At 59.4% G+C, this 24,789-nt stretch overlaps 1 protein-coding gene across 4 annotated transcripts in view; it reads left to right on the top strand.

Annotated features, from left to right (window-relative positions):
- The window catches only part of LOC117645116 (zwei Ig domain protein zig-8-like), a 145,645-nt gene that overhangs the window by 110,419 nt on the left and 10,437 nt on the right, over nt 1-24,789 (top strand). For all 4 annotated transcript variants that reach the window (XM_034385035.1, XM_034385036.1, XM_034385037.1 and 1 more), the window contains exon 5: nt 22,470-22,680. In XM_034385035.1, coding sequence (XP_034240926.1) covers nt 22,470-22,680 — 211 coding nt within the window. The remainder of the gene's footprint in view (nt 1-22,469; nt 22,681-24,789) is intronic.

The following is a 24,789-nucleotide window of genomic DNA, read 5'->3' as shown; positions in this document are numbered from 1 at the left end:
ATTGAAGTTGGAAGGGCGTTTCAAACGCCGCATTGTTGTGTGGCTGACCTAAGCGCCGTCTGCCCTTCATCCCCCACCCTACGGGGTGCGCTCACCCGCAAGATAGGCCGCCCGCTGCTACATCCCTTTAGAAATTAAATCGAGATAAAACTATTATTGTTTCGTGCGGCCTAGCTGCGGGGCCATGGTACCCTGCCCGGAGTTTGCGGGAGTTCGCGGGCCCTGGGTCGACCTTGAGCAGACTCGCGACTAACATTGCGGAGCACAGAACGACTCGCAAAAAAAGACACAGTAAAAAGATTTTCATTTTTTCCACGCATAAAACGAAACACTTTTTTTGTGGCGCTGCTCGATAAATGCACACAAAAATGTGCTGAAAATTGTATAAAAATTCCTCTCTTGTCGACGGAAGTAGCAGGCAAGGGTATGTGCTCGCTGCCGTGCGACGCTCGCTGTTGTTGTGTCCGATTGCGCGGAAGCGGAAGCCGTGCGCCACGCCACGCCACGCGGAAGGCCCACCCCCGCCGCTCTTGGCTTCGAAACTGCGCGCGGTGCGACTTATGTCGCTGCAGGAACAGGGGACAATGTGTATGTAAATTTATACGCGCGGACAAGCCCTTAATGTGCGTGTGCGGTGAGCGGTGAACAACAACTAAACTGTTTGGTGAGAGGGCGTGAGTCATGGCACGGCGCGCAGCCTGCAGGCCCAACACGGCCGCAGCGCGCAGCCCGATTCCGAGAGTCGCTCTGTCTCTCTCGCCCCAACAAGGGACGCCATGTGAGTGCGACAGAGACAGAGCGACGGCTCTCGGATCGGGCCGCTGCAACGCAGCGCCATGGCAGAGCCATGCATCGTGCGGGGCCGAATGTGCGTCTGTCAGCGAGCATCTGTCATCGGCCGCGCCGCGCCGTGGCCACGCCGGGGCCGGCCCGCAACGACCTACTTCACTGGAAACAGGGTTTGCCCCGGACGCGTTTCGAGCTCCAGAGTCGCTAAATGGGACTCGAACCGCGCGTGTGACCCCACCAATGGATTGCTCTCCGAACGCGGAATCCATTGGTGGGGTCACACGATCGGTCCGAGTCCTGTTAAGCGACTCTGGAGCTCGAAACGCGTCTGGAGTTTTGGGCCGCCGGCGCCGGTCTTCTGGCACACCGTGCGCCGGTTTTTGGGCCAGTCCGATGACGTCACTGCCACAGGGCTCTGCCGTGTCGTCTAGCGGCCCTGCCACGCCTCCCTGCGTCTGCCCGCGTCACAGCCCACGTCACGGGGTGCTTCACCGGGACGGGCGTCCCCCGGGGCCAGGCGGTGCTGGAGGCGGTGCTGGAGGCGGTGCTGGAGGCGGTGCTGGAGGCGGTGACGTTCTGGTTGAATCCGCGAGCTCGCTGCAGCCCGGAGCGAGGACCCATGCAACACGTGTTGAATAATGCAGCGCCGGGGCAAGACCATGAATACAAACTCATAACGGGGGTGGGGGGGTCCGCGCTGTCCGCGGCGAGCTGGCCAGGGCCTAGTTAGCCGCGCGCCGAAAACAGCCACTAATGAACGAGCACTTCTTGGCCGGGATGAGGCGGACGAGGCGCAGTGGGCCAGAAGACCGGTGGAGGCGGTCAAAGTCCCGGACGCGTTTTGAGCTCCAGAGTCACTAAATGGGACTTGAAACGAACGTGTGACCCCACCAATGGATTGCTCTCCGAACTAGGAATCCATTGGTGGGGTCACTTATTCGGTTCGAGTTCTGTTTAGCCACTCTGGAGCTCAAAACGCGTCGAGAGTTTTCGCCGGTCTTCTGGCGGGCGGAGCAGTGGGTGAGGCAATGGTCGAAGCTGGATGACGGGCACCTGGAGGCCAGGGGGTGGGGTCGACGCCCTGCTCCGGCAGTGCACGGCCACGGCCATGTCGGCACCGTGTGTAGCATGCGGTGGAGCAAGAGTGCACATGTACAGCAAGGCAACATTGTACTCGCTTGCAGCTCGAATGAGACCCTGTAACGCTGGGCGGACACACACGAACACAGTAGGTTAAGATGCATTGCTGAGGCAGTCAAAATCCCGGACGCTCTAGAGTCGCTAAAAGGGGCTCAAAACGAACGTGTGACCCCACCAATGGATTGGTGACCATTGGAGGGGTCACACGTAAGGTCCGAGCCCTGTTAAGCGACTCTGGAGCTCAAAACGCTTCTGGAGTATTGGCCGCCTGCGCCGATCTTCTGGCCCACTGTGCCATGCGGTTGCTCTACGGACGGTCCCCGAGCCACGGCCGGCACCGCTCGGGCGGCCCGGAAAGCACGCATGTTGATTCGCCGCCAAATTATGGGCTGAATCGAAGCGACAGAGACGCAGGGCCGCTCGAAATGCTCGAATCTAGTTTTGTAATTTGGCGCGCTATTGTCTGATTTACCGGCGACGCCCTGGCCTGGCACACTGTGCACACTGGCGCCAGACGTCACACTGGGTCAGACAAACAGTCATGAATGCGGTCCGGTCAATGCAATTCAATTTCCTTTCGTTTGCTCGCCGCGATGGACCGGAGCCATGCAAGCAATGCAAGCGAAACGGGAAAGGCGTCCCGGGTAAACTGTGTGGGAGCAAGCGGCGGCAAGCCGGCGCTGTCGGCGGCTTGCTTGATGGGCGTGCTGATGACGTGTTCGTTCTCTGTTGCAGGTGAGTGCTTTGGCGGCGGTGCCGCGGCGGTGCTGCGGTGGTGGCAAAGCCCGGACGCGGCGCGGTGAGGTCCCGCCTCGACTTGGAATACTTCCTCGATTGAGGAAGTTTTCTTTGCTGGATTAACAAAGCTAGATCGGAGACTTTAAGCGAGCACCTGGGTATTCAAAGGCGTAAGATTTCCGCCCTTTGGGAGGCAAGAAACTGTTTAGGCCACTTTTACCTAATGGTTTTTATATTTTTTGTGAGGAAAGATGGAAGACGGTACAACGCACCCCCCTCCCCAAAAAAAAGGTTTCCAAATTTATTTTATTTTTTCAAGAAAAAATCTTTATACAAGATAAATTTTTGTTACACAAAAGAAAAGGTTGGCTCAGGAAACTTTTTTCAAAAAAAAAAACAAGAAAATTTAATGTTTTTTATCCAAGTAGCCATTTTTTGGGGTGCATTGGGCTTACGTATTGTTAGTTGTGTTTGTTTGTATTTTTTACAGTGGAATCCTTGCACGGCCCCCACGGCTTGCATGGCCCGGGCCCGAGTGGTTCGGCAACATGGGTTCCGCAGTTTATTCATTGCGAAGCGACCCCGCCTGTTTGACCTATTTCCCCCTAATATCTCTTACGCTAGGACGCGGGGGCGTTTGGAGACTATTACAGATGTTCCCCCTGGTCCTACACTGCGCGAGGCCCCGGGCCCGCCTTCGTTATTTATGACGGCTCCCCCGCAGGCACAATGCGAGCCCATTTTTCTGCCGGTCGAAGAGTGTTTTATCAGGGAGTTGTTTGAGTGTTCCGCGGAGGGATGCGACGTGTCGCTGCGCGCGCGGTGCGTCAGAAGACGCTGCGAAAAGCAATGAAACTGCCGGTGGGAGATGAAGCGCGATGTTGTTTGCGAGAGCGGCCGGGCCTGCCTGGCCGTCGCGGGGGGTGGCGCGTGTAAACAGGTGCCCGCGTTTTCCACTTTGGGAACGCTTTAGGAAAAAAGGAGGCGCCGGTCTAAACACACACACACACGGCGCGCGCATGGAGTGACACTGCGCTCGGCATACGCACAGTGGGCCAGAAGACCGGTGCCGGCGGCCGAAACCCCAGCTAGACGCGTTTTGAGCTCCATAGTCGCTAAACGGGACTCGAACCGAACGTGTCACCCCACCAATGGATTCCTCGTTCGGAGAGCAATCCATTGGTGGGGTCACACGTCCGGTTCGACTCCAATTTAGCGACTCTGGATCTCAAAACGCGTCCGGGATTTTGACCGCCTCCACCGGCCTTCTGGCCTACTGTGATGCGGTGAGCGCGACCGTCTTTCGAAAATTCCCAGTGTGACGTCTCTTCGACAAGGTCACGCATAAACAAAGTGGCGCTGGCGTGTCGCGTTCAGAAGAGCCTTATCTGTCCCTGACGGGGAGCGCCACCACCCTGCCTTCTCGCTGGGATCGGAGCCACGAGAGAGAGAGAGAGAGAGAGAGAGAGAGAGAGGAGAGAGAGAGAGAGAGAGAGAGAGAGAGAGAGAGAGAGAGAGAGAGAGAGAGAGGCCTTGGAGCCGAATGCCTCGGTCTCGACGACATATCTTGTGCGCTCGAGGGCCACCGCCTGTCCTCGCCTTGTATCAGACAGTACCCTTGCAGTGCCCTGGCGGAGCAGTGGCGGCGCGGGCCCTCCAAAACCACGTCAAAGCGAGGCTGCCTCTTTCGGCCAGTGCTCGCTCAGTTCAAGGAGGCTGAAAAAAAGGCTAAAGATGCGCTCTACACTAAAAAAAATTATCGTCATTTTGTTTTTGGCATCAGGACGTGGTTTGGTTCGGGTGGAAAGGCAAAGGAGTGGCTGGGGGACACCGGCCAGTGGGCGCGAGGACCGGGCCAGCGAAGTTGAGCGAGGGTCTCACTGCTTGCAGCATAATTGTACCCGGGAGAGGTTCCTTTGGCGCTGCCGCGCTGCGCTGTACCGCGCGCGCACCGCATACAAGCTAGACCTCCAGAGAGCGTTGGGCTGGGCTGGGCTGGGCTGGGCTGGCTGGGCGGGGAGGCCAGCCGCACAGTACCTGCTGCGTGCCGCGTCGCGCCGCGTCCCACTCCGCTGGGATCGCACCGTATTGTTTGTGGAAATTTCCGCTGGCGTGTGGCGCCGGGTCGGGTCTCGTACGACAGCTGTGATGTCTGGACAGGGCAGGCAGGCAGGCCGAGCGGGCTGCCAGGCGGCCAGCCAAGCTGGCAGACGTGCCAGACGTGAGAGTCCCACGCCCAGTCTGTCTGGACCGGACAGGGCGGCCTAGGCGGCCCACTCGTGCCGCCAACACCGCCCCGGTTTCACGCACATCCCTGCCGGGTACGGAAACGAAAGTCGCGCCCGCCGGGCTTTGAACCCGGAAACTGCGGCTTGGGGAACAGTGCCTCTGCCGCTGCGGACACGGCAATAACACTTTGCGTCCTCTCCGCGCGTCGCCCCCCCCCACATCTTGGCAACTTTCACTCGCTGTGACGTCATCGTGGTGCATGGGTCGGTCCTCTTGGCGACAGGAACCCGGGCCATCCTTCAACCGAAATGATTCTCCCTCGCCATTCCAATGGTGCGGTCCCCAGGCCAGGACTCCCTTCGAGGACACAGTGCGTCGCGTGGATTGGCGCCGGCCCCGCCCACTTCCTGCTCGAACGTCTTCGGCCCCGAACGAGGCTTTAAATTTTCAAATAAAGTTTTGTGCTTTGCGCGCGCTTTTGGCGTGCTTTTTGGCGGACAGTGGCGAAAGCGCGTATTAAGGCTGCGTGTCTTTTCCACGCCGTTTGCTCTGACCTTGCGTCTTTGGGATGACATGCGGTGGGGATGCTGGTAGGTGATGGTGAAATGATGGTGATGGTGAAATGTTGGTGATGGTGAAATGATGGTGATGGTGAAATGATGGTGATGGTGAAATGATGGTGGTGGTGAAATGATGGTGATGATGAAATGATGGTGGTGGTGGAATGATGGTGATGATGGAATGGTGGTGAAGCTGTTGGTCGGGCTGAAGGTCCTCGCGCCTCGCGCCGCCTGTCGGCTCTGCACTGCCCGCAGGGAAGTGCAGAGGCTCGTGCTTTCAAAAGCGCGCGAGTGACTTTATTTCGAATTCACGAGGGTCTTATGTAGTTGGAGATCAGAGCTTGCCCAGCGGCGGCGCCAGCCCCGCCATTCAAAGTTGTGCTTGTTAAAAAATAAGGAGGGTTCGCGACACACCACCTGCGCTGCCTCGCGGTGCGCTCGCGGTGTGGCCGCCGCCCCCACCCCGCTCCGCCCTTCTCCCTGCAGACCTGTTCCAATTTGTCTCCCAGGGAGAGAGAAAAAAGTCACCGTGTCGCCTGGCTCTCTTCATTTCGGTGCGAAATCAAGCGAGATCCAGGTGATCCGTCAGGCCGGGTCATTTCGGCACCGCCCCGCCGCCTGCCGCCCCCACGTCTGGCGTGCGGACTTCAGCCTGCAGTGGAGAGGGTAGGCAGCCCGCGGCGCGGCGGCGCACCGACGTTGCGTACCCGCCGTATTATTACCATTACCATTAAGGGCTAGACGACACATGATCGTATGCCATTCGGGCGCTCCGTTGGCCCATCACAGTGTGTTTGTCGATGCGTGTTGGTTTCTTCGGGTGGTTTTTCCTTCCTTATTCTTCCGCAGCATTCATCCGTCCTCTCTCTCTCTCTCTCTTCGTCTTCGCCGGTTGGTCTCCCCTCTCCTGCCGGGCTTAAGATAGACGGACAGGTGCGTCTTAGGGAGGTGCCAGAGTTGAGTGAATAAGCGGCAGCAAGGCCATTGGGTGGAAAAAGAGGAGGGGGGGGGGGTCCGGAAGGATTGCGGGGCCGTCGTCACTTCGGCCGCCTTATCACACCAGGCCTGATCAAGACATGCCGCAGCCCCGGAAAAAAAGAAACAAGTGACCCCCTTCCACGGCCCCTTCCCCCACCGCTCTCTGATCCGCTCCACTGGACTGCAGGGCTGCGCGGAGTGATGGATGGAATTGGTTCAGAGTGATCTGGTGTAGGGGCGCGCTGGTAGGGCACTGCCGGAAACCGGCCCAAAGCACCCGGATGCGGACGGCAACTTGTATTTTAAACAAAATAACGGCAAAAAAAATTCGCATTTTTTTAAAAATAGTTTTGCTTGCTGCATTGCGCCTGCAGTGAAGCGAGACGCCGCGTCATATGAATCTCGTTGGCGGCGAAAGGAAAGGGTGTGTGTTCCATAAAGCGGCCTTACGACTGGTCCCAACTGGTCGGAATACGACCGCGACGCTGGGGCGGCTGGGGCGGCTGGGCCCGGCTGGCCGGGTGGCCAGGGCGGCGCGGGGAGCGGCACTCGCTTGACGGGGTGTGTTCCATGCTAAACGATCCGCGCGGCTGGGGCGCCCATATTCGCGGCCGCTTTATGGCCGATCTTGACCTCAATCTGGATGATGCCGTGGGCACGGCCACAGTGGGCCAGAAGGCCAGTGGAGGCGGCCGAAACTCCAGACGCGTTTTGAGCTCCAGAGTCGTTGAATGGGACTCGAACCGAACGTGTGACCCCACCAATAGATTCCTCATTCGGAGAGCAATCCATTGGTGGGGTCACACGATCGATTCGAGCCCTAAGACTCTGGAGCTCAAAACGCGTCTGGAATTTCGGCCGCCTCCACCGGTCTTCTGGCCCACTGTGGAGGCCGTCCTGTGGGCCACGGTGGCCGCGGTCACCGAGGCCGGCGCGGCGGTCGAGGCCCGGGGCGAGGCCGCCGAAGCCGCGGAGGCCGTGGAGTAGGCCCGGCCGACCCTTGTAAGCACGGTAAGGGTTTTGACCCGATTCCCTGCCGGGGGAAATAATCCAATTAAAAAGTGGTGGGCGAGGATCCCCGCTACACTGTCGTCCAATTTCCATGGTAGCACGCGCCCGTTTTGCGGTGGGGCGTCTCCAAACAATTTCTGCGGCCAGTGTGTCAGCCGGTGTCACCGGCAGCGCGTTTTTCCCTTCGCGACAACACTGTAGTTTGTTTGACCAGACCCTTCTCCCTCTGCGCGTCTTCCTTCCCAGACGATTCCTCGGCCCGGCGCTCGTTTTTGCGCCATTAAACAGAGCCGGTCCGCTCCCCGTTTGGCGACGGTCCCCGTCTGACAGCGCCACCGACAGTATCACTGCCCGCTCGGGGCCCGTCCCGGAGTTAGCGGGTCGCCACGTCCCGGACTCTGCGGCCGGGCTTGTTTTTTACTCGCGATCCAGCGGGGCACAAGAAGCGAGCACGTCTTAACCGCCTCGATCTCGCGAACAGGTTAGAGCCGATAATTGGGTACCGGGTTCAAACACCCAAACACCTTTTTTTTTCTTTTTTTTTTTACGACCATCCGTTGTTTTTTTTTCGGACTTTTTCTTTTTGCAGTGTAGTTAGCGCTGGCAGCGCGGCGCGGCGCCCTAACGACTCGATAGTTTAATCCAGTGGGCGCACTTGAAATTCGCATATCATGCAAGTCAAATTGCAGTGCTGAGCCGGTGGCAGCCAGCAACATGGAGGCGTCCTCGCTCGCTTTAGTGTCCTTGGCTCCCCGAAATTGGGCCGTAGGACCTACAGTGTAGGTGCTCCCGCGCGCCGGCAGATTGCCCCGGCCCGGCTGTTTGGGGGACGAACGAATACGGGATTATCATTTTTAGCGCGGCAGTGCCGTGCCGTGCCGGTGGCGGGTAGCTCTTGCGACTGCGTGAGGAAACGCCCCACAGTGGGTCAGCAGACCGGCGGAGGTGGCCAAAATTCTTGACGCGTTTTGAGCTCGAGAGTCGCTAAATGGGACTCGAATCGGACGTGCGACCTCACAAATGGATTCCTCTCCGAACGAGGAATCCATTGGTGGGGTCACACGCTCAGTTCGAGGCCTGTTTAGCGACTCTGGAGCTCAAAACGCGTCTGACCCACTGTGCGCCCGGTTTGCAGTGTGTCTGCTAGGTTCGGGGGACTGCTAGGTGTTGCTCTGTGTTGCCTGCCGCTGATCCGCGCGCATTTTCCGCTTCCGGTGATGTCTCTGTCGGTGGCGGCTAACCTCGCGCGTTTCCGCAACACGTGTTCGTCAACCAACTTCGGGCGGCACCGCGTGGCCACGACGACACCGCCAGGCCAGGCCCGTCAAGAAAGGCTTAAGGCTCGCTCTCTCTCTCTCTCTCTCTCTCTCTCTCTCTCTCTCTCTCTCTCTCTCTCTCTCTCTCTCTCTCTCTCCCCTCTTGTACGCGTTTCCAAAATACTCGCAGGGTTTTGTTTTCGACGTTTCTTTGTTTTTCCGTCATTACGCATGCGTGCTTTGTCTACGTACGTCGCGGCGTATTTCAAAGCTTTGCCCCCCCCTCTCCTCTTTCCTCGAACAGTGTGCCGCCCCTCCCGACCCGGCGCGACCTCGGTAAATCAGGCTCGAGCATGGTGCTGTGTGAATGCGCCTCAAACTGGCAAAAAGCCATTACGATTTCCACACGTCGGGGTCCTGCCTGCCTGACAGCTACCGCGGCACGGCGCGCCGCACAGTGGGCCAGAAGACCGCTGCAGGCGGACAAAACTCTAGACGCGTTTTGAGTTCCAGAGTCGCTAAATGGGACTCGAACCGAACGTGTGACCCCACCAATGGACAGCTCTCCGGACGAGGAATCCATTAGTGGGGTCACACGTTCGGTTCGAGGCCTGTTCCACGACTCTGGAGCTCAAAACGCGTCTAGAGTTTAGGCCGCCTCCACCGGTCTTCTGGCCCACTGTGCGCCGCGGCCACGCAGCGTTTCGCGACCGGCGGAGGGGCTGCGGGGAGAAGCAGGCCACGCAAGTAGGTGGCGCGGCGCGGCGGACAGATGAGGAACCACGCGGCGTCTAACTCGCTCCAAAGTTAAATTATGCCACCGCGTGAAATAAGTTGTGGAAGTGAAGTGGTGGAGCCCGCGCGGTCCGCCTGCAGCCCCCCTCCCCCCGTTCGGTCGCTCGCGGCGCCCCGGGGCCCGGGGCCGCAGACCGCCGCGCACGCCCGCGTATCACAGTCTGCAGCACTTCATTGTGGAAGGTGATTATTTCGAAGCGGTGACGTGTGCAAGTGGGCGTGGTCGGTGTTGTTGATGATTCACACACACGCACACTCACACAAGCACACGCAGACACACACACACACATACGCACACGCGCGCGCGTTGCGGGAGGAACGGGCGGCAGGCGATTTAATTCGAAAGAAGCGAAACTAAGTGCAGTCTTCTTTACGTGTGCCCGCAAATGAATGGAACTTTGGCATCGGGGCGGTGGTGAGGGGAAGGGGAGGGGGGCTGGCTTTGGCTTCAGCTGGTCTCCTCGGTACCCCCTCCCCCCTTGCCCCTACCCCGCTTGTGGCTAACCTAGTTTCCCCTGTAAAGTGCTGCTGGTGCCACGGAGACTCTCTCTCTCTCTCTCTCTCTCTCTCTCTCTCTCTCTCTCTCTCTCTCTCTCTCTCTCTCTCCTCCCCCTCCACTCTCCCTTTTTCTCCGCTCTCCCACCCACTGCCAGGCCGCCGGGCCGCCAGCAAGTATTCATGATTCCGCTTCCATTCAAGTCCATCTTGCCGCCGGCGGTCGTCCGTGCGATCAGATGCATGAAAGGATGGCGTCCCCCCCTCCTCCTCCCCCCCCCTCCTCCCCCGGGTTGCATTCCCCCGCGCGGTCTTCCCCTCTTCTTTCCCGCAATGTGGGTCCCAGATAAATTAGAAGATGGAGAGGCACGAGTGTATGAGTGTGTGTGTGGGGGGGGGGGGGAAATGGGGGGGGGGCAGTCAGACTAAAAGACGGACAGACAGTACACTCGACATCAAATTAGTCCTCACAATGCACAGGGCATATCAGAAAAATCCTGATGACTCTTACACCCGTGTAAAAACACCAAGTGCTACTTTTAAAAAAACTATAAGTTTCAACAAGTTTTTTTTTTTTGTCGGGTCAATTATTTCGGATTTATTTTATTCCCTGAGCGGAACCGGCAAAGCAACTATAACCGGTGTAGTGCCCGGTGTCGCGCATGTGTTGCTGGCGCGGTGAATTTGCGCGATAAACATGGAGGAGAGGCGTGCTGCACCTGGGGCCGACCGGCTGGCCGGGCCTGTCTGGCCGGGCAGGCCGGCCTACCCCAACCCTTCTGTCCACGAGACAAGCCACGGCCTCGGTCATAAAGCCAGGGACTCGTTGTCAAACAGTAAATTTGAGTCCCCGACTGGGTTTTTTTTTATTTGTGTGTTCCCGCGTCGCAAAAACTTTTATTTTTGTTGTTTTATCGCTTGAGGTCTTAAAGCGCGAACGGGCCTCTGGCGTAATCACCACACTGTTATTTCGGCGTCACGACACGGGAAGAATGTCGCGTGCCACACACACACACACACACACACACACGGACGCAATTATGCATGAAATAATGTGTGTATGTGTGTGCGAACACGCCCTTGAGGCCGAGACACGAACACCCCGGCTCGCTTCCGATTATCGAGTTTAACGAGTTTTGACTAACAACAAACATCATCATCGGAACAGGGGGGAGGAAATATGGTCTGATACAAGAAAAAGGATAGAAAAACATAACAAATATCGGATTTGCCCCACCAACGCGTCGACAGCGCGGCGTTGAAACGCGTAAGCCAAATGTGTGTGTCATGCTCACTGTCACGAGAGTAAAGTCAATTGAACTCTAAAACTTGGCTCTATTGAACAAAAAAACATCTGTTGTAGTAAAGTGACAAAAATTGAGGCAAAAATAAAATTTGAGTGAAACAAAATTTATGCTTCTGAGAATGCTGAGTTTTCTCGCTGCAATTGCCTGACCACGTTGCGATTTCGGAGTGTATTTTGACAAATCCACGAGAAGGAAAGAGGGATAGCCATGGCACAAAAAAAAAAGAAAAAAAGACATGCCGTAACCGACCGTTGTGCCGAAGGGATGGAGCGGGCGGAGTGAAGCCGAGGGCAAAACAGCTCCCATGCAAATTGGGCTCATTTCTCCGGCATCGCCATCGAGTGCTTGCACCGGACATGGCGCCCTCGCGCCCCGTTGCCCGGCCCCGCCCGGCCCGGACGAGTAATGCGCTGAATATGGAGCGGAGACAGAACGTTTTAAATCAATTTGTTATAGGTGGCCGGGCGCCCCGTACGTCCCGTACGTCGAATACCGGCCATCACACGTGTATTTAAGCGCGCCAAAAAAGTAAAAATCTGAAAATAAAACAGGCGTGAAAGTTGAGAACAAAGAGAGAGGGCGGCGGCGGGGGGAAAGCATGAACTGGCTGTGAAAATGGCGCGTGATTCTGAAAATGAATAAAATAGAGTGTGTAGTCGATTTGTTTGGACGGGGTCGCCCGGCTCCGGGCAGTAATTTGACAGGGCGGCTGTGAATCATTGGCATAACAAGTGTTCGCCGTCCGCCATGCGCAGCGCGCCATCCGCTGTCACGCGCCGGCCCTTCCGTTCGGCTTTTTTAATGTCCGGCCAGCGGACGGCGGCATCCGCCCCACCCCGCACAGTGGGCCAGAAGACCGGTGGAGGCGGCCGAAACTCCAAACGCGTTTTCAACTCCAGAGTCGCTAAATGGGACTCGAACTGAACGTGTGACCCCACCAATGGATTGGTCTTCGAACGAGGAATCCATTGGTGGGGTCACACGTTCGGTTCGAGTCCTTTTTAGCGACCCTGGGGCTGAAAACTCGTCTAGAGTTTTGGCCGCCTCCACCGGTCTTCTGGCCCACTGTGCCCCGCCCCACCCCGCCCCGCCCCGCCCGTTCACTCCGCTTGCCGTGCGATGATTGGATTAGCTGGCCCGGCTGTGTGCTGCTCCGGGATTAAGAGTATTGCAGTAACAGCCTGGCCCGTTTTGTTTACTTTCCAGTCCAAACAATTTTCCAGTCCGGCGTTCGACTCGGCGGCCCCGCCCCGCCCCGCGTCAAGGAGCGGAGAGTCCCGGCGGATTGATGGATGAGAGAAATAACCAGAATCTGAACAACGAACCTTGTATCGAAAAGACTTCATGAACGAAAGCTAGCCGGAAAATGAGCTGAAAAGGGCTGCCTAGTGTGCTCTAGCCTCGAGCAGAAACGGGTAGAAACAACCGCGAAATAACGCCCCCACAACTCCCACTCCGGTTCCAGCTGAGAGGGTCGCAGCCGCCGCCTCTTCGGAGATAGCGCGATTCCAGAGCACAAATCTGGGAGCAACCACCTCGCGGCCGAACAGTCGGTGTGTGTGTGTGTGTGTGTGTGTGTGTGTGTGTGTGCGCGCAAGCCACCAGGGGGTGCGCCGTTCTTTACAACGTACAGGTCGTTTCGACACAGCAGAGAGACAACACCGTGACAAAGTTAAGTCAACTCGACTATACTTTGATTGATTTTCATGGTATGATTGTCCTGGACTAAGAGAGTTACTTTTGATTTCTTAGTCGAAACGATGACAACCAATCGATTTGACGCAACTTTTTTTACCAGTGCTCCCAACCCCTTTCCATATGTGTAATCTAAAGGGCTGCCTGCCAGTCAGGCGTGATTACAGTGATTACAAAAATTGTCGTTCTGTTTTCGGCTGTTGTTTTGTTGTTCTTTTTTTTGTGTGGAAAAGAGGAAAGTTGGCTGATGAGTGCCGTATACTTCGGAGCCCATCGAAAGTGGGTGGGGCACACATAATAATTCAGAGCAATTAGCATGCAAATCGACAAACAATCAAGCGAGTGGATTGTTGTTACACTTGCTGCCCGTCCTGTGTTCTTTTTCGCCCACACACACACACACACTGACAGAGAGTCTCCAGAGTTTAGAGTGGGATGCAATGTGGAACGCGTGCCACAGCTGGCCCGGTGCACTACTTTACGTTCGTCCGGAAGCAATCTGGTGTTGGGAGTGGTCTCTTTCTCTCTCTCACACACACACACGCCGTGGTGCGTCCGTAACAGCCCGTATGCGCCTTCCGTCCCCGCGTGGCCCTAAAACATCCCGGCCACTATTCCATCACAACCCTTCGCCTCTGCTTGCTACGGGATGCCTGGATCCGGAGGGAAGCCCCAGCCACCCGGCTCCCCAACTTTCCACCCTGTGCGTCCATTTTCCATTTTTTATTTATTTTTTTTCTAACAGGGCTGCTTGCTTGGCCGGGCTGCGCGGCCAGCGCGGGCTGCCCGGCCCTTACGCGTGGCATGAGCTGCCCTATTATCTGCCCTGCTCCGGGCCGCCGAGGTGGGCCTGCCCGGGCCGGCCCGACCAGTGGGCAGCCTAGGTCGTATCTTCCACATGGCCTCAGGGCAGCCTGGGCTAGACTGGCTTTGGGTTCGCGACCGCCAGTGCAGGGCTACGCAATCGCGGTAAGACTTTGTTGCGTCATCATGACTCCGGAGTAAATTCGATAGCTATGATCGAAAATCCGATACCTTCAATCGAAAACTGGTTGCTACGACCGGGCACTCATGAACACACACACAGACAGCCCCCGCTTTGGGTTTGCGTCCATCAAGCTATCCTGTTGGCCTCTTTTCCTGCAGTGCTATCCAGACTCATTCATGTCGACTGTCGACTATGTCACTCGCTGTGCGTATTCAACCCGACCCCAGTGTGACGTTCTTTCAAATCTCTTTTTAAATACCAAAAAAAAATCATCCGGCAGTTAAGGTTTGGTTTCTGGCAGTCGCTACGGACCGAGATGGGCTATCGGAATTCCGAGTTTCCGACAGCGATCTGCAGATGAACTAGTCGCAAAGTGAGGTGCTTGTCGGAGAGCCGCAGCGCCCCGCCCCGCCCCGCCCCGCCAGCCCGCAGTGTCGACCAAGGTCAAGCCTGGCGTGGAGCTGCAGACTGATCTCTCGCTCTGTCTGTCTCGCACGCGAGGGGCGTCCCGTACAGGGGCGAGAGAGACAGAGCGACGTAACCGACTCTCGGAATCAGCCTTCAGGCCTGCAGGGCGCGCGAGCCAGCGCGAGCTAGCACAAGCCGGCCGCCGAAATTAATTTTCAACCACACTGCGCGCCTCGCCGTCAACGCCTGGCCGGCCGGCCGCGCCCAGCGCGTTTGTTTGCCCCGTTTTGATTAGGGTTTGTAGTTATTTCGGGGCGGGGCGGGGCGGGGCGGGCGGGGCGGGGCGGGGCGGGGCGGGCGGGGCGGGGCGGGGTGGATGAGGGTCCGCTGCACTGGCCGCGGCGGCGCGTGGCTGGGCCGGCTGGGCCCAGGGCCATGAGAAGCAAGGCCATGACCAACTACACCATGAACAGCGGTGCCGCCGGCAAGACGGATTTCCCTGAGGATAGCGTGCCGCCAGTCAAGCAGGCAGCCAGGCAGCCAGCCTGGGCGACACTGCGCCGATTGACGCGCCGATCCGCATGCCCTTCACGGAGGCCGCCGCCAACGCTCGCACCGGGCGTCTCTGTCTCCCTCGCGACGCGACGCCAGGTGCGAGAGAGACAGAAGACTCTCGGAATATCAGTGTGCACCAACACCACCAAGGCCGTGATCATGGACAAGGGGCTTAATTAGGATAGGCCCGCGAGGCGGAAGAAAAGGGGGAGGGGGAGGTTCGTCCAACTCCTCAGAACAGGGTTATTTTTTGAACAAACTGTTCCAGCGAACCACTGGCTCGAGGGCCGTGTAACTTGGCGGGGCTGACGCGGGCCGCGCCCGAACTATGTTTCCCCATTCAAGGCCACTTTTTGGCCTCCCCTCGCCCCCGTTCTCAACCGCTATTCAACACGAAAGATAAAAAGGTTGAGCAAAATTTTACCCAGCGGAAAGCGGTTTTAACTTGAGTTTGCTTCGGTTTGTTGTTGTTGTGTTGGTGCTGTGTTGAGCTCGGCACTCCACATCTCGTTTGCGAGACGGCACTGTAGAATCGGGTGCGGCTGTTTCCGGCCCGCTGGGGCCTCGGCGGCGGCGTGGAGGCTGGAGGCCTCGAGGACCTCGCGGGCGATGGCGTTGAAGACGGCCAGAAGAAGCCCCTTGCACTACGTCGCGGCAATTGCGGCTTTAGCCGGGGTGGCCCTCGCGCTGCCACCCCTCTGGTGGGGGGCCGGTCCGGGCCATCGCCGCCCCGCCGCAGACGGCCATTTTTCAGCAGGCAAACTGCTCATTTCCCAGTGCAGGCTTAGGGCCGGGCGGAAGCTGGGCAAAAACAGTGCCTAGTTAGCGTGGCTGCTGGTGCTGTTGCGGCACCAGTGCGGGTGGCTTGTCCGGAGGGGAGGGGAGGGGAGGGGAGGGGAGGGGAGGGGAGGTTGCCGCGTCGGGGCATGGACCCCCCGTGCGTCTTCCCTCCGGACGTGCGCCTCCCCGTGGTCACGTGGCGGTCCGCGCTGGTCACGCGTTGGGGCGGGTCAGTGGCGCGGGGCGCGCAATCGCACCGCCATATATTTATTACACGGTCTTTTCTAACGGGCAGAGAGCGGGCGGAGGTACACTCTAAACGAGCGGCCGGCGTGTAGCTCTGGAGTCCGGCTGCGCCTGGATAGCGAGGCGTGCTCGCGGCCAACCTCGTGCTGCGGTGCGAATGCACTGTCAAAATGAAAGGCGTATGATTCTTCAATGTAGTACAGTGGCCTGATCCTGCTCCTGCTAGCAGCAATCCTTTAAACAGCGTTCGGGATGCAGTCAGTCCGTCTGACCGCCAAGCCGCGAACACCGGTTTCGAAAAAAAGATCGCAAAAAATAGTGGACATCTCGTCGATGTTCCGTTCCAAACTGTCCGTAATTTTTTTTCCAGCGCGCATCGTTCTCCCCGCCGGCTGTCTGGCTCGGCTGACGCTCGCTGGCTGCCTGTCACATTTGGGAGTTTCCTTGTTCGCCCAAACAGGCGCTCCGAATGACGCGTCATCAGTGACAGTGATTTCCTCGCCGGCGCGTCTCGGCCAAACACTCGAAGACGCTCGAGGCGGCAATCAAATAAGGCGGGGCGGGGGGCGGGGCGGGGCGGGGCGGGGCGGGGCGGGGCGGGGCGGGGGGGGGGGCGGGGCGGGGCGCCGAAGACTCAAAGACCCACGACTTGGACTCGCCCGTTAACGCCGGCCGGGTCCGCGGAAATGCAATGCAATCCCTTTTTGCCTCATCGCCGCTCCGATTTTCGAGATATCTCGCCAAGGGCGCCGCGCCTCGCCCTCCGCATGTCCTTTGATTTCTTCGGCAATAAGCAGAGACAAGGGGCATCGGGCCGGGCGGCGGCACTGCGAGGCACTGCGGGGCGCGGCGGGGCGGGCAATTCGTATCGCCCGATGGCGAGGCCGGCCACGTCCCGCTTTAAGTCGCAGCTATACACAACAGCGGGGCGTCAAAGAAGCTCGCGTGCTTGCTGCTTGCCTGCCTCGTCGTGGGGTGGCTACGCCGGCTACGCCGTCCCGGCAGGCCACTTGCGTTTGATGCCGGATCTCGCTTCTTGCCTCTGTAGTGGGCCCCGGCCACTGGCCTGCCCCAACCCCCTTCCCCCCGTTCGAGCCAAGCGGGAAAAAGTCACGATTGTGTCTGGTTCCACCCTAACGTCGCCGGGGACCGAAGTGGTCGCGCTGGCGTCGTGTTTCGGAACCCCGCGCCGCCGAGTGGCTCGGAGCGTGGCTGGAGCGTGGCTGGAGCGTGGCTGGAGCGTGGCTGGAGCGTGGCTGGAGCGTGGCTGGAGCGTGGCTGGAGCGTGGCTGGAGCGTGGCTGGAGCGTGGCTGGAGCGAGGCTGGAGCGTGGCTGGAGCGTGGCTGGAGCGTGGCTGGAGCGTGGCTGGAGCGTGTCTGGAGCGTGGCTGGAGCGTGGCTGGAGCGTGGCTGGAGCGTGGCTGGAGCGTGGCTAGAGCGTGGCTGGACCAATGACGTCGCCTTGTAGGCAGGCAAACCGTTCGCCCTCGAGACCATCAAACAAAATGATGACATTTTTTGTCACGCCCATGAATAAGAATAGGCCTCTTGATGTAAACTAATCTCAATTTTTCACGACATTGTGTCATTGTATTAAAGTGACTATTTTGCTTTGAGAGAACTTTTGACAGTGTGGGCCGGTGCAGCGGCCGATAACGTGGCCCGGCGTTTTAAACTGTTGACTGTGAGTGTGCCCGGGGGAAATCAGTCGAGACGGAATCCAGGGCAGACCACCGCAGCGGCGCGCGGCGTGAAGCATGAAGTATGGAGCGTGGCCAAGGAACCGTGGAGGCAAGGCGGTGTTCGACAAATGGCCTTTTCTGTTTGCCACGTCTTTCCCCCTCCCTCCCCGAGGGCCCCGCCCGGCCCCTCCGCGCTCGTTTCACTTCACTCTCATTTTGACTTGCCTCCATGTTGCGGCGCGTCATGTTGGCGATGAGTCACTCGGCGCGCGGATTTTGAAGCGCCTCCAAAAATGGCGCCAAGTCGGGAACAAGTTCGGCGCAGCTGCGCACAGTGGGCCAGAAGACCGGTGGAGGCGGCCGAAAGTCAGGACGCGTTTTGAGCTCCAGAGTCGCTAAATGGGACTCGAACCAAACGTGTGACACCCCACCAATGGATTCCTCGTTTGCAGAGCAATCCATTGGTGGGGTCACACGTTCGATTCGATCCCCATTTAGCGACTCTGGAGCTCAAAACGCGTCCGGAATTTCGACCACCTCCATCGGTCTTCCGGCCTACTGTCCGAAAACAAAAATCCGTTTTCCCTGTTCCCGAAACCATCAAGGACGACCGACGCAAGGGGGCAGAAAAAAATATCGAAATTGAAATTAAGTGTGCTTAGCGTGCGTCCCGGTCCGCTTTGTTTGTCGGGGCCTAATGGATGCCTAGGGACGGAGGCGGGACGGAGGCGGGACGCTCGCAAGTATGTCTACACGCTTTAAGACGCGGAATCGCTTTAACGGGCCGAGGCTCTGGGTTGTTGCGCACGACGGCCTGCCCTGGGGAACCACGGCCCCTTACGTCTTGTTCCGACTCTCATTTTCCGCGCCGAAACAATGCAAAAAAAATGCCGAGCGGCGCGAACAATGCAGCTGTATAAATATCCACTTGTATTCCTCCCTTTGTGCCCAGCAACAACAACAACAGCAACAACCACGAAAAAATGGAGTCGCCGGGCGACTTTATGGGCTGTTTAGCCCCGCGCTGAGGTCCAGAATGGTCCGTCGGACCGGGCCGCTCGCTGCGACACTTGGTAACGAGTGCTTCACAGGCTGGCGGGGAGGGGGGGGGGGGCTCTCGAGGGGGATGGGTCCTGAGGGACGCCCGCCAAACGGGTAGTCCAGAAGGTCGTCCTCTGGAACCCCCAGAGAGCCAGCCTCGGCCAGCCACGGCCAGCCAGCCGCACGGTGGCCCTCGGCGTGGCCTGGCCGGGGTGGGGGGTGGGGGTGGGGGTGGGGGGCGACTCATCGGGGGTCATCCACGCCGACATCAAATTTAATGGTGGAGGCGGCGGCGGGCGAAAAGCCACTAGCCGACCGGCCGGGCCGAGCGCAGCCCGGCGCAGCCCAGCGCCAACGGCCGGCAGTGGCTGTCTCAAATAATGAGCAATCCACACCGCGCCGTCATCCTAGTTATTGTTGCCCTTTGTTTTTCTTGCTGGGACGCCCTTTGTTCTTGGAGCGATGGATTAACGGTGGGCGGGGGGGGGCGGGGGGGGGGCGTTGACGCGAGGTGATCCAGCCGACTTGGCCCGGCCAGCACGGCGCGGTACCGAAATGATTCCGTCGCTTGAAAAGCCATCACGGTCTTTTTATCTTTGCCGCCACCTGCCCCGCCCCGCCCCTGATTCTAACACCGCTCTCCGGTCCGACGCCAAAGCCTTGCCTCTCGCTCGCCTGCTCGGCCCAGAACGCCGCGGCTCTGTTTGGAACCAGCACAATGCAAATATTTCCACGGCCCGTCGGAATAGCAAAGTGCTTATTGCTGCCGCGGTGCATGGCCGGCCGGCTGGAGAAAGAAATTTTGAGGTGTGGGGCGGGGCGGGGCGGGGCGGGGCGGGGCGGGGCGGGGCGGGGCGGGGCGGGGCGGGGCGGGGCGGGGCGGGGCGGGGCGGGGCGCGCCCTCGAGCGTATGCTCGGCGTGGAAGCGGCTAGCCTCGCGGCGGGGCCCCGCCAGGACTGCCATGACTGCCAAGCAGACGGATTTCGAACAGTGATTCCGTCGCCGCTGCCGTCCTCGCACTCGCGGGGCGTTCCGAGGCGCGAGAGAGGCAGAGCGACGAGACACTGCAAAATCACTCTGCAGGCAGCGTGCTGCCAGCGCGTGCAGCCTATCCCGAGAGTGCGAGACTCCGAGACCCGTCCGCAATGTTCCCGTTTTTGCACTTAGATATTCTCTCCGTTTACCGCGTTGTCGTGTCTGTTTGCTTGTCTCTATTTTTTTATTTTCAATTCTTCTCGGCACTGCCGCGTCGACCCGCGCTTCTCGGCCCTCAACTTGAATGTGACGGTGATTGCCGATGAATAAACCTATCAAGCCACGTAATCAGCGTGGAGGGGGGGGGGGCTTCTGCCGCGGCGTTCAATCGCGCGTGCAAGTGCCACTCGGTGTGCCAAGCACCCTAAAGGGCAGTAGGCCACCACACACATCGTCTTCTTCTTCCTCCTCCTCCTCTTCTTCTTCTTCTTCTTCTTCTTCTTCTTCTTCTTCTTATTCTTCTTCTTCTCCTTCTGAGCATCTCCTCGCCCTCCCCTGCCCCCACTCGACGCTCGTTGTTAGGTCTTAAATACAGAACGCGCCGCGATCGCCCCTTATTGGCCATAGGGGCGTGCTTCCCTCCTCCCCCTTCTCTCTCTCTCTCTCTCTCTCTCTCTCTCTCTCTCTCTCTCTCTCTCCAGGCGCCCTTCGGCGACGACGTCATCAGCCTCCTCGGAGGCCTAAATAAGCCCACGCGTCCTCTCCCCCCCCCTTTTCCCCCTCCCTCGATACAGGCTGTAAAACTTTATGAATGCTGGCATGTCGTGCTGCCCCCCCCCTTCCGGTCCCTCCATGGCTTGACACTCCTCTTCCCCTTCCGGTAACCTCATTGGTTGGTACTTGCGGCCCGCACCCCATCGGACCCCGTGACCGTGGCGGCCCTGGTGGTCCTGACCTCTGGCGCCTCTGGCAGGCTGATGGGGTTCGGAAATTGGAATAGGACGTGCGAGGCACTGCGAGGCGGGTCCTACCTGAGGCACCCGATTCGCGAGCTGATTCGCCACATTATTCGGGCCCGATCCCCGATTGGCCCGTCGGGTACCGAGGGCCATCAGCTGTGATGTTCGGGACAGACTTCGAGTCCGCGCCGCCGGCCAAGACGATTCGAGTCCATTTCTGAGGTTTACCACTGCTCGAATCGAACTTGTGACCCCACCAATGGATTCCTCGTTCGGAGAGCAATCCATTGGTAAGGTCACACGTTCGGCTCGAGTCCTGTTTAGCGACTCTGGAGCTCAAACCGCGTCTCGCATTTCGGCCGCCACCGCCGGTCTTCTGGCCCACTGTGCGTCGGGTTTCGCCGAGGAGCTCGCCGTCGAGCACGTGGTTCGGGAAGGCGGTCGTGCCCGGAAACTAGTTCCCCGCTGGAGGGGGATAAAAATGGATCCTCTGCCGGCGGTCGGCGCGCTGGCGGCGTGGTGGCGCGCGGTGGCGGCGGCGGTCTAAGTCTAAACAAAGTCCCTGGGGCGGGCCGGCGGCGGGCCGGGCGCTTTAAAAGTTTTCTCGAACGCTGACAAGTAGGCCGGGCAGCGCTCGCGCCGCTGCGGCGCCCGCCTCGCTCTTCGCTCGCGGCAGCTGGCCGTCGTCTCACTTCGGTAATTATTGAGGGACGGCTTGGCCGCGCTCGGCGGCGCAGCGCGCGCGGCGTCACAGGCCGACAACAAAGACTTGGCTCCGACTGAGGGGCTGCAAACAAGGCACGCCGTGCGCTCACTCCGTTCGACTCGGCACGCCGTCGCACCGGTTGCGCTCTCTGACTGCTCCAGGTGAGCTGGGCTGGGTCGGATCGGAGGGAGAGCTTTGGTGGGCGCCCCCGAGCCGCGCTTTGGACACCCTTTGACCGCGTTCGAGCCACCCTTGGGCCTCGTTTGAGCAGTGCTTTGGCCGCGCCCGGGCCGCGCTCTGCGCATCTGGGTCATATCTTCCTTAGCCTCCTCGTAAACAGTGATGGCCGGAATATTAAAGCGAAGGCCGCTGCAGCGGCACTGGCCTCGTCATGGCGGCGCGGCCGGGCCTGGCCGGGCCTGGCCGGGCCGAGGCCCAAAGGGTCCAAGTTCCGCAGCATCTTTGGAGGCAAGAAGGGCGAGCGAGGCCGTGCCGCGGGGTCATCACGGCGCTAACGATACAACGGCCGAGAGGGCTGCGGAGTGGGTCAGAAGACCGGCGCAGGCGGACAAAACTCGATACGCGTCTTGAGCTTCAGAGTCGCTAAACGGGGCTCGACCCGAGCGTGTGACCCCATCAATGGATGGGGTCGAACGGGGAATCCATTGGTGGGGTCACGCGCTCGGGTCCAGTTCCGTTTAGCGACTCTGGAGCTCAAAACGCGTCCGGGGTTTCGACTGCCTCCACCGGGCTGTCGCGTTTGGCTCGCAGCCTCTCGAACGCACCGCGCGCCTGCGTGATTAGACGCTACGCTGTAAAATACCTGGGGGCCCGTGTCCCCGGCCGGCGCCTCCGCCAACGGCAAGGTCGCCCGCTCCCGGGAGGGATGCTTTTGAGTGTGGGTCGGGGGGGGGGGGGGGGGGGGCAGAGGCACGGGGCAGAAATCGGGTGCGCGGGACAAAGGCGGTGCGCGGGCCCCGCTCGGGGCGGCTTGCCCTGGGCTTGCCGTCGGCTTGCTTGGAGCCCAGCCCGCGCTGCCAAGGGGTTGTAATCTCTGCTCCAATTTCTGCAGCAATGTCTCCCGGCCGAACCGACGGTTTTCTCTCGCTCAACAGGGCCTTGTTGTTGTCGGCAGGTGTCGTGGGTGCGCCACCGGGACATCCACCTGCTGACGGTGGGCCGCTACACGTACACGTCGGACCAGCGCTTCGAGGCCGTGCACTCGCCCCACACCGAGGACTGGACCCTGAGGATCCGGTACCCGCAGCGGAAGGACTCGGGGCTGTACGAGTGCCAGATCTCCACCACGCCGCCCATGGGCCACCCGCTGTACCTCACCGTCGTCGGTAAGTCCTCCGTCGCTTCAGCTCACGTCAGTGCTGCCGCATAAGCACGCAAAAACCCGCAAGATATGGCAGTGTCTCTCACTCAGCCTGTCAAATGGCGCTACTGCAAGCGCCTGCGTAGGCCAGGGTAGGCAACCCGCTCCTCAGCCCAGCGTGGCGGGCTGGCCTACCCTGAGCTTCACAGGCGCCGTGGAGGGAAGGGAGGGATTATCGCCTCTCATCTTTCTCTCTCTCTCTCTCTCTCTCTCCCTGCTTTGTACTTTCCACTCGCTGCTCCGATGCCAGTGCGCTCCGGTCACATTAGTCCTCCTTTTTCATCCTTCGAACTGCTCCCTTTCGAGCGGCAAGGGTCGAAAAAAGGCGGAAAAATAAAGAGATCAAGAGAGAGCGCTCATGTGTTCTCTCTCTCTCTCTCTCTCTCCGCGCTCACCGCCTGGCTCACTGCAGTGCTAGTTTGTTGCACGCAGCCACGTGGATTTTCTTGAATGCGTGAGAGAGCACCCTGCCCCGCTATGCGCACGGCGAGCGAACTCCGCATGGCAGATGGCGACCGCTCCCTGCGAATAGCGAGCCCCGCCGTTTGACTGCAAATAGTGTTTTGCGTCTGTCCTCTTCCCCGCGGCCTGTCCATTAGGAGCGGCAGAGACGGATACAGCCATTTGCCATTTTGCCGGCAGCGCGTAGCAGCGCGTAGCAGCGCGTCCCCGGCGGACCGCCGCGCCGCGCCGTGCCGTGCCGCGCCGTGCCGTACCCGGATTCACGAGGCCAGGCCGGCCGAGGCCAGGACACACATAAATCCGGTTCGACCTGGATCCGCCATTTCGGCCGCGGGCAAACAGTGTACTGCAATCAGTGGATTGCAGCGCGGTGCGTGACGTCACGTGACACGTCGCTGCAGCCAGGCTGCAGCCGGACCTGTCGTCGCTATCTCTCTCTCTCTCTCTCTGGGCCGCTACAGTGGAGCGCACCGCTACCTCCAAACCTTGACCCAGACCGCGCCGCATGCCTACACAAAGGCCTTGATAATGATTTCCATTCATCCACGCCGCGCACTAAGTTTTATTACTGACCTCTTTCCCTTTTTTTGCTTTCTCTCTTTTTTTCGGGCTGCCCGCCGCTGCCGGTCCCGGGGGCCACCCTTTCGCTGGCACGGCATTCCGCGGGGAGGTCCGACGGCCGCCCCGCCCTCCCTCAGCAATTTGGTGCACGAATTTTTCAAATTTCTGCAGCAATTTTTTTTTTGTTTTCTTTTTTTGGTGTTCTTTTTTTTTTTTTTATAACTCTGCGGTCGTGGACCGCGCGGCTCCAAACGCTATGCTGCTTGACCAGGCACGCCAGACATGCAGGGAAGGGGTGGAGGTGGTGGCGGGTACGCGGAGCAGAAAGAGAATGCTACCTTTGAGGACCGCCGCCGCGGTGTCGTGGCGTGTCCTCGCCAGACACTGGCGTCCTGTTGAACTGTTTGCGCAGAGACAACGCGTCATCGTCGTGCTGCCGCGCTGCCAGCACACTGATTCCCAGAGTCGCTCTGTCTCTCTCGCACTCACGGGGCGTCCCCTATCGGTGCGAGAGAGACGGAACGATGAAAACGACTGCGCATTCGGATTCGAAGGCGGCCGTGCCATTCGCGCTGCAGGAATGCGGGAGATAGGAATGCATAGCGGTATGGCATGCAGCGAGCGGCCACTTTGAAGGCTCGGTTTTCCTGTTTTTTCGAGCACTGTTAAAAACGTTTTGCGACCAATTTCAAACGGAAAATGAATCATTTTATGTTTTTAACCATTTTTTTAAGGAAACCTTTTGTTTTTGTGCGCCTGAGCAGTGCACCGTTGCCTGGTCGTCCTACTGAGTCAGACCTCGAGTGCGAAGCGCGACTCACTGTTAGTTTGGGTCCCCTACACTGTGTGTCCATCTATCCGTCGGCCGCTTCGCCCGGCGTTCTCCAACGACTCTGACCGGGCGGGGCGGGGCGGGGGGGCGGGGCGGGGCGGCTTGCCGGGGTTGCGGCTGCACTTGGCGTGGGCGTTGACTGGCCGCTTGCGTCCGCGCGTTCCCTCACGACCCACGTGACCGTCCTGTGAATGTGCACATCAGGACCTCCCCTCCCCC

The sequence above is a fragment of the Thrips palmi genome, unplaced genomic scaffold, assembly GCF_012932325.1.
Source record: "Thrips palmi isolate BJ-2018 unplaced genomic scaffold, TpBJ-2018v1 HiC_scaffold_18, whole genome shotgun sequence".
Taxonomy (NCBI): domain Eukaryota; kingdom Metazoa; phylum Arthropoda; class Insecta; order Thysanoptera; family Thripidae; genus Thrips; species Thrips palmi.
This window is presented reverse-complemented; position numbering and strand designations above follow the sequence as displayed.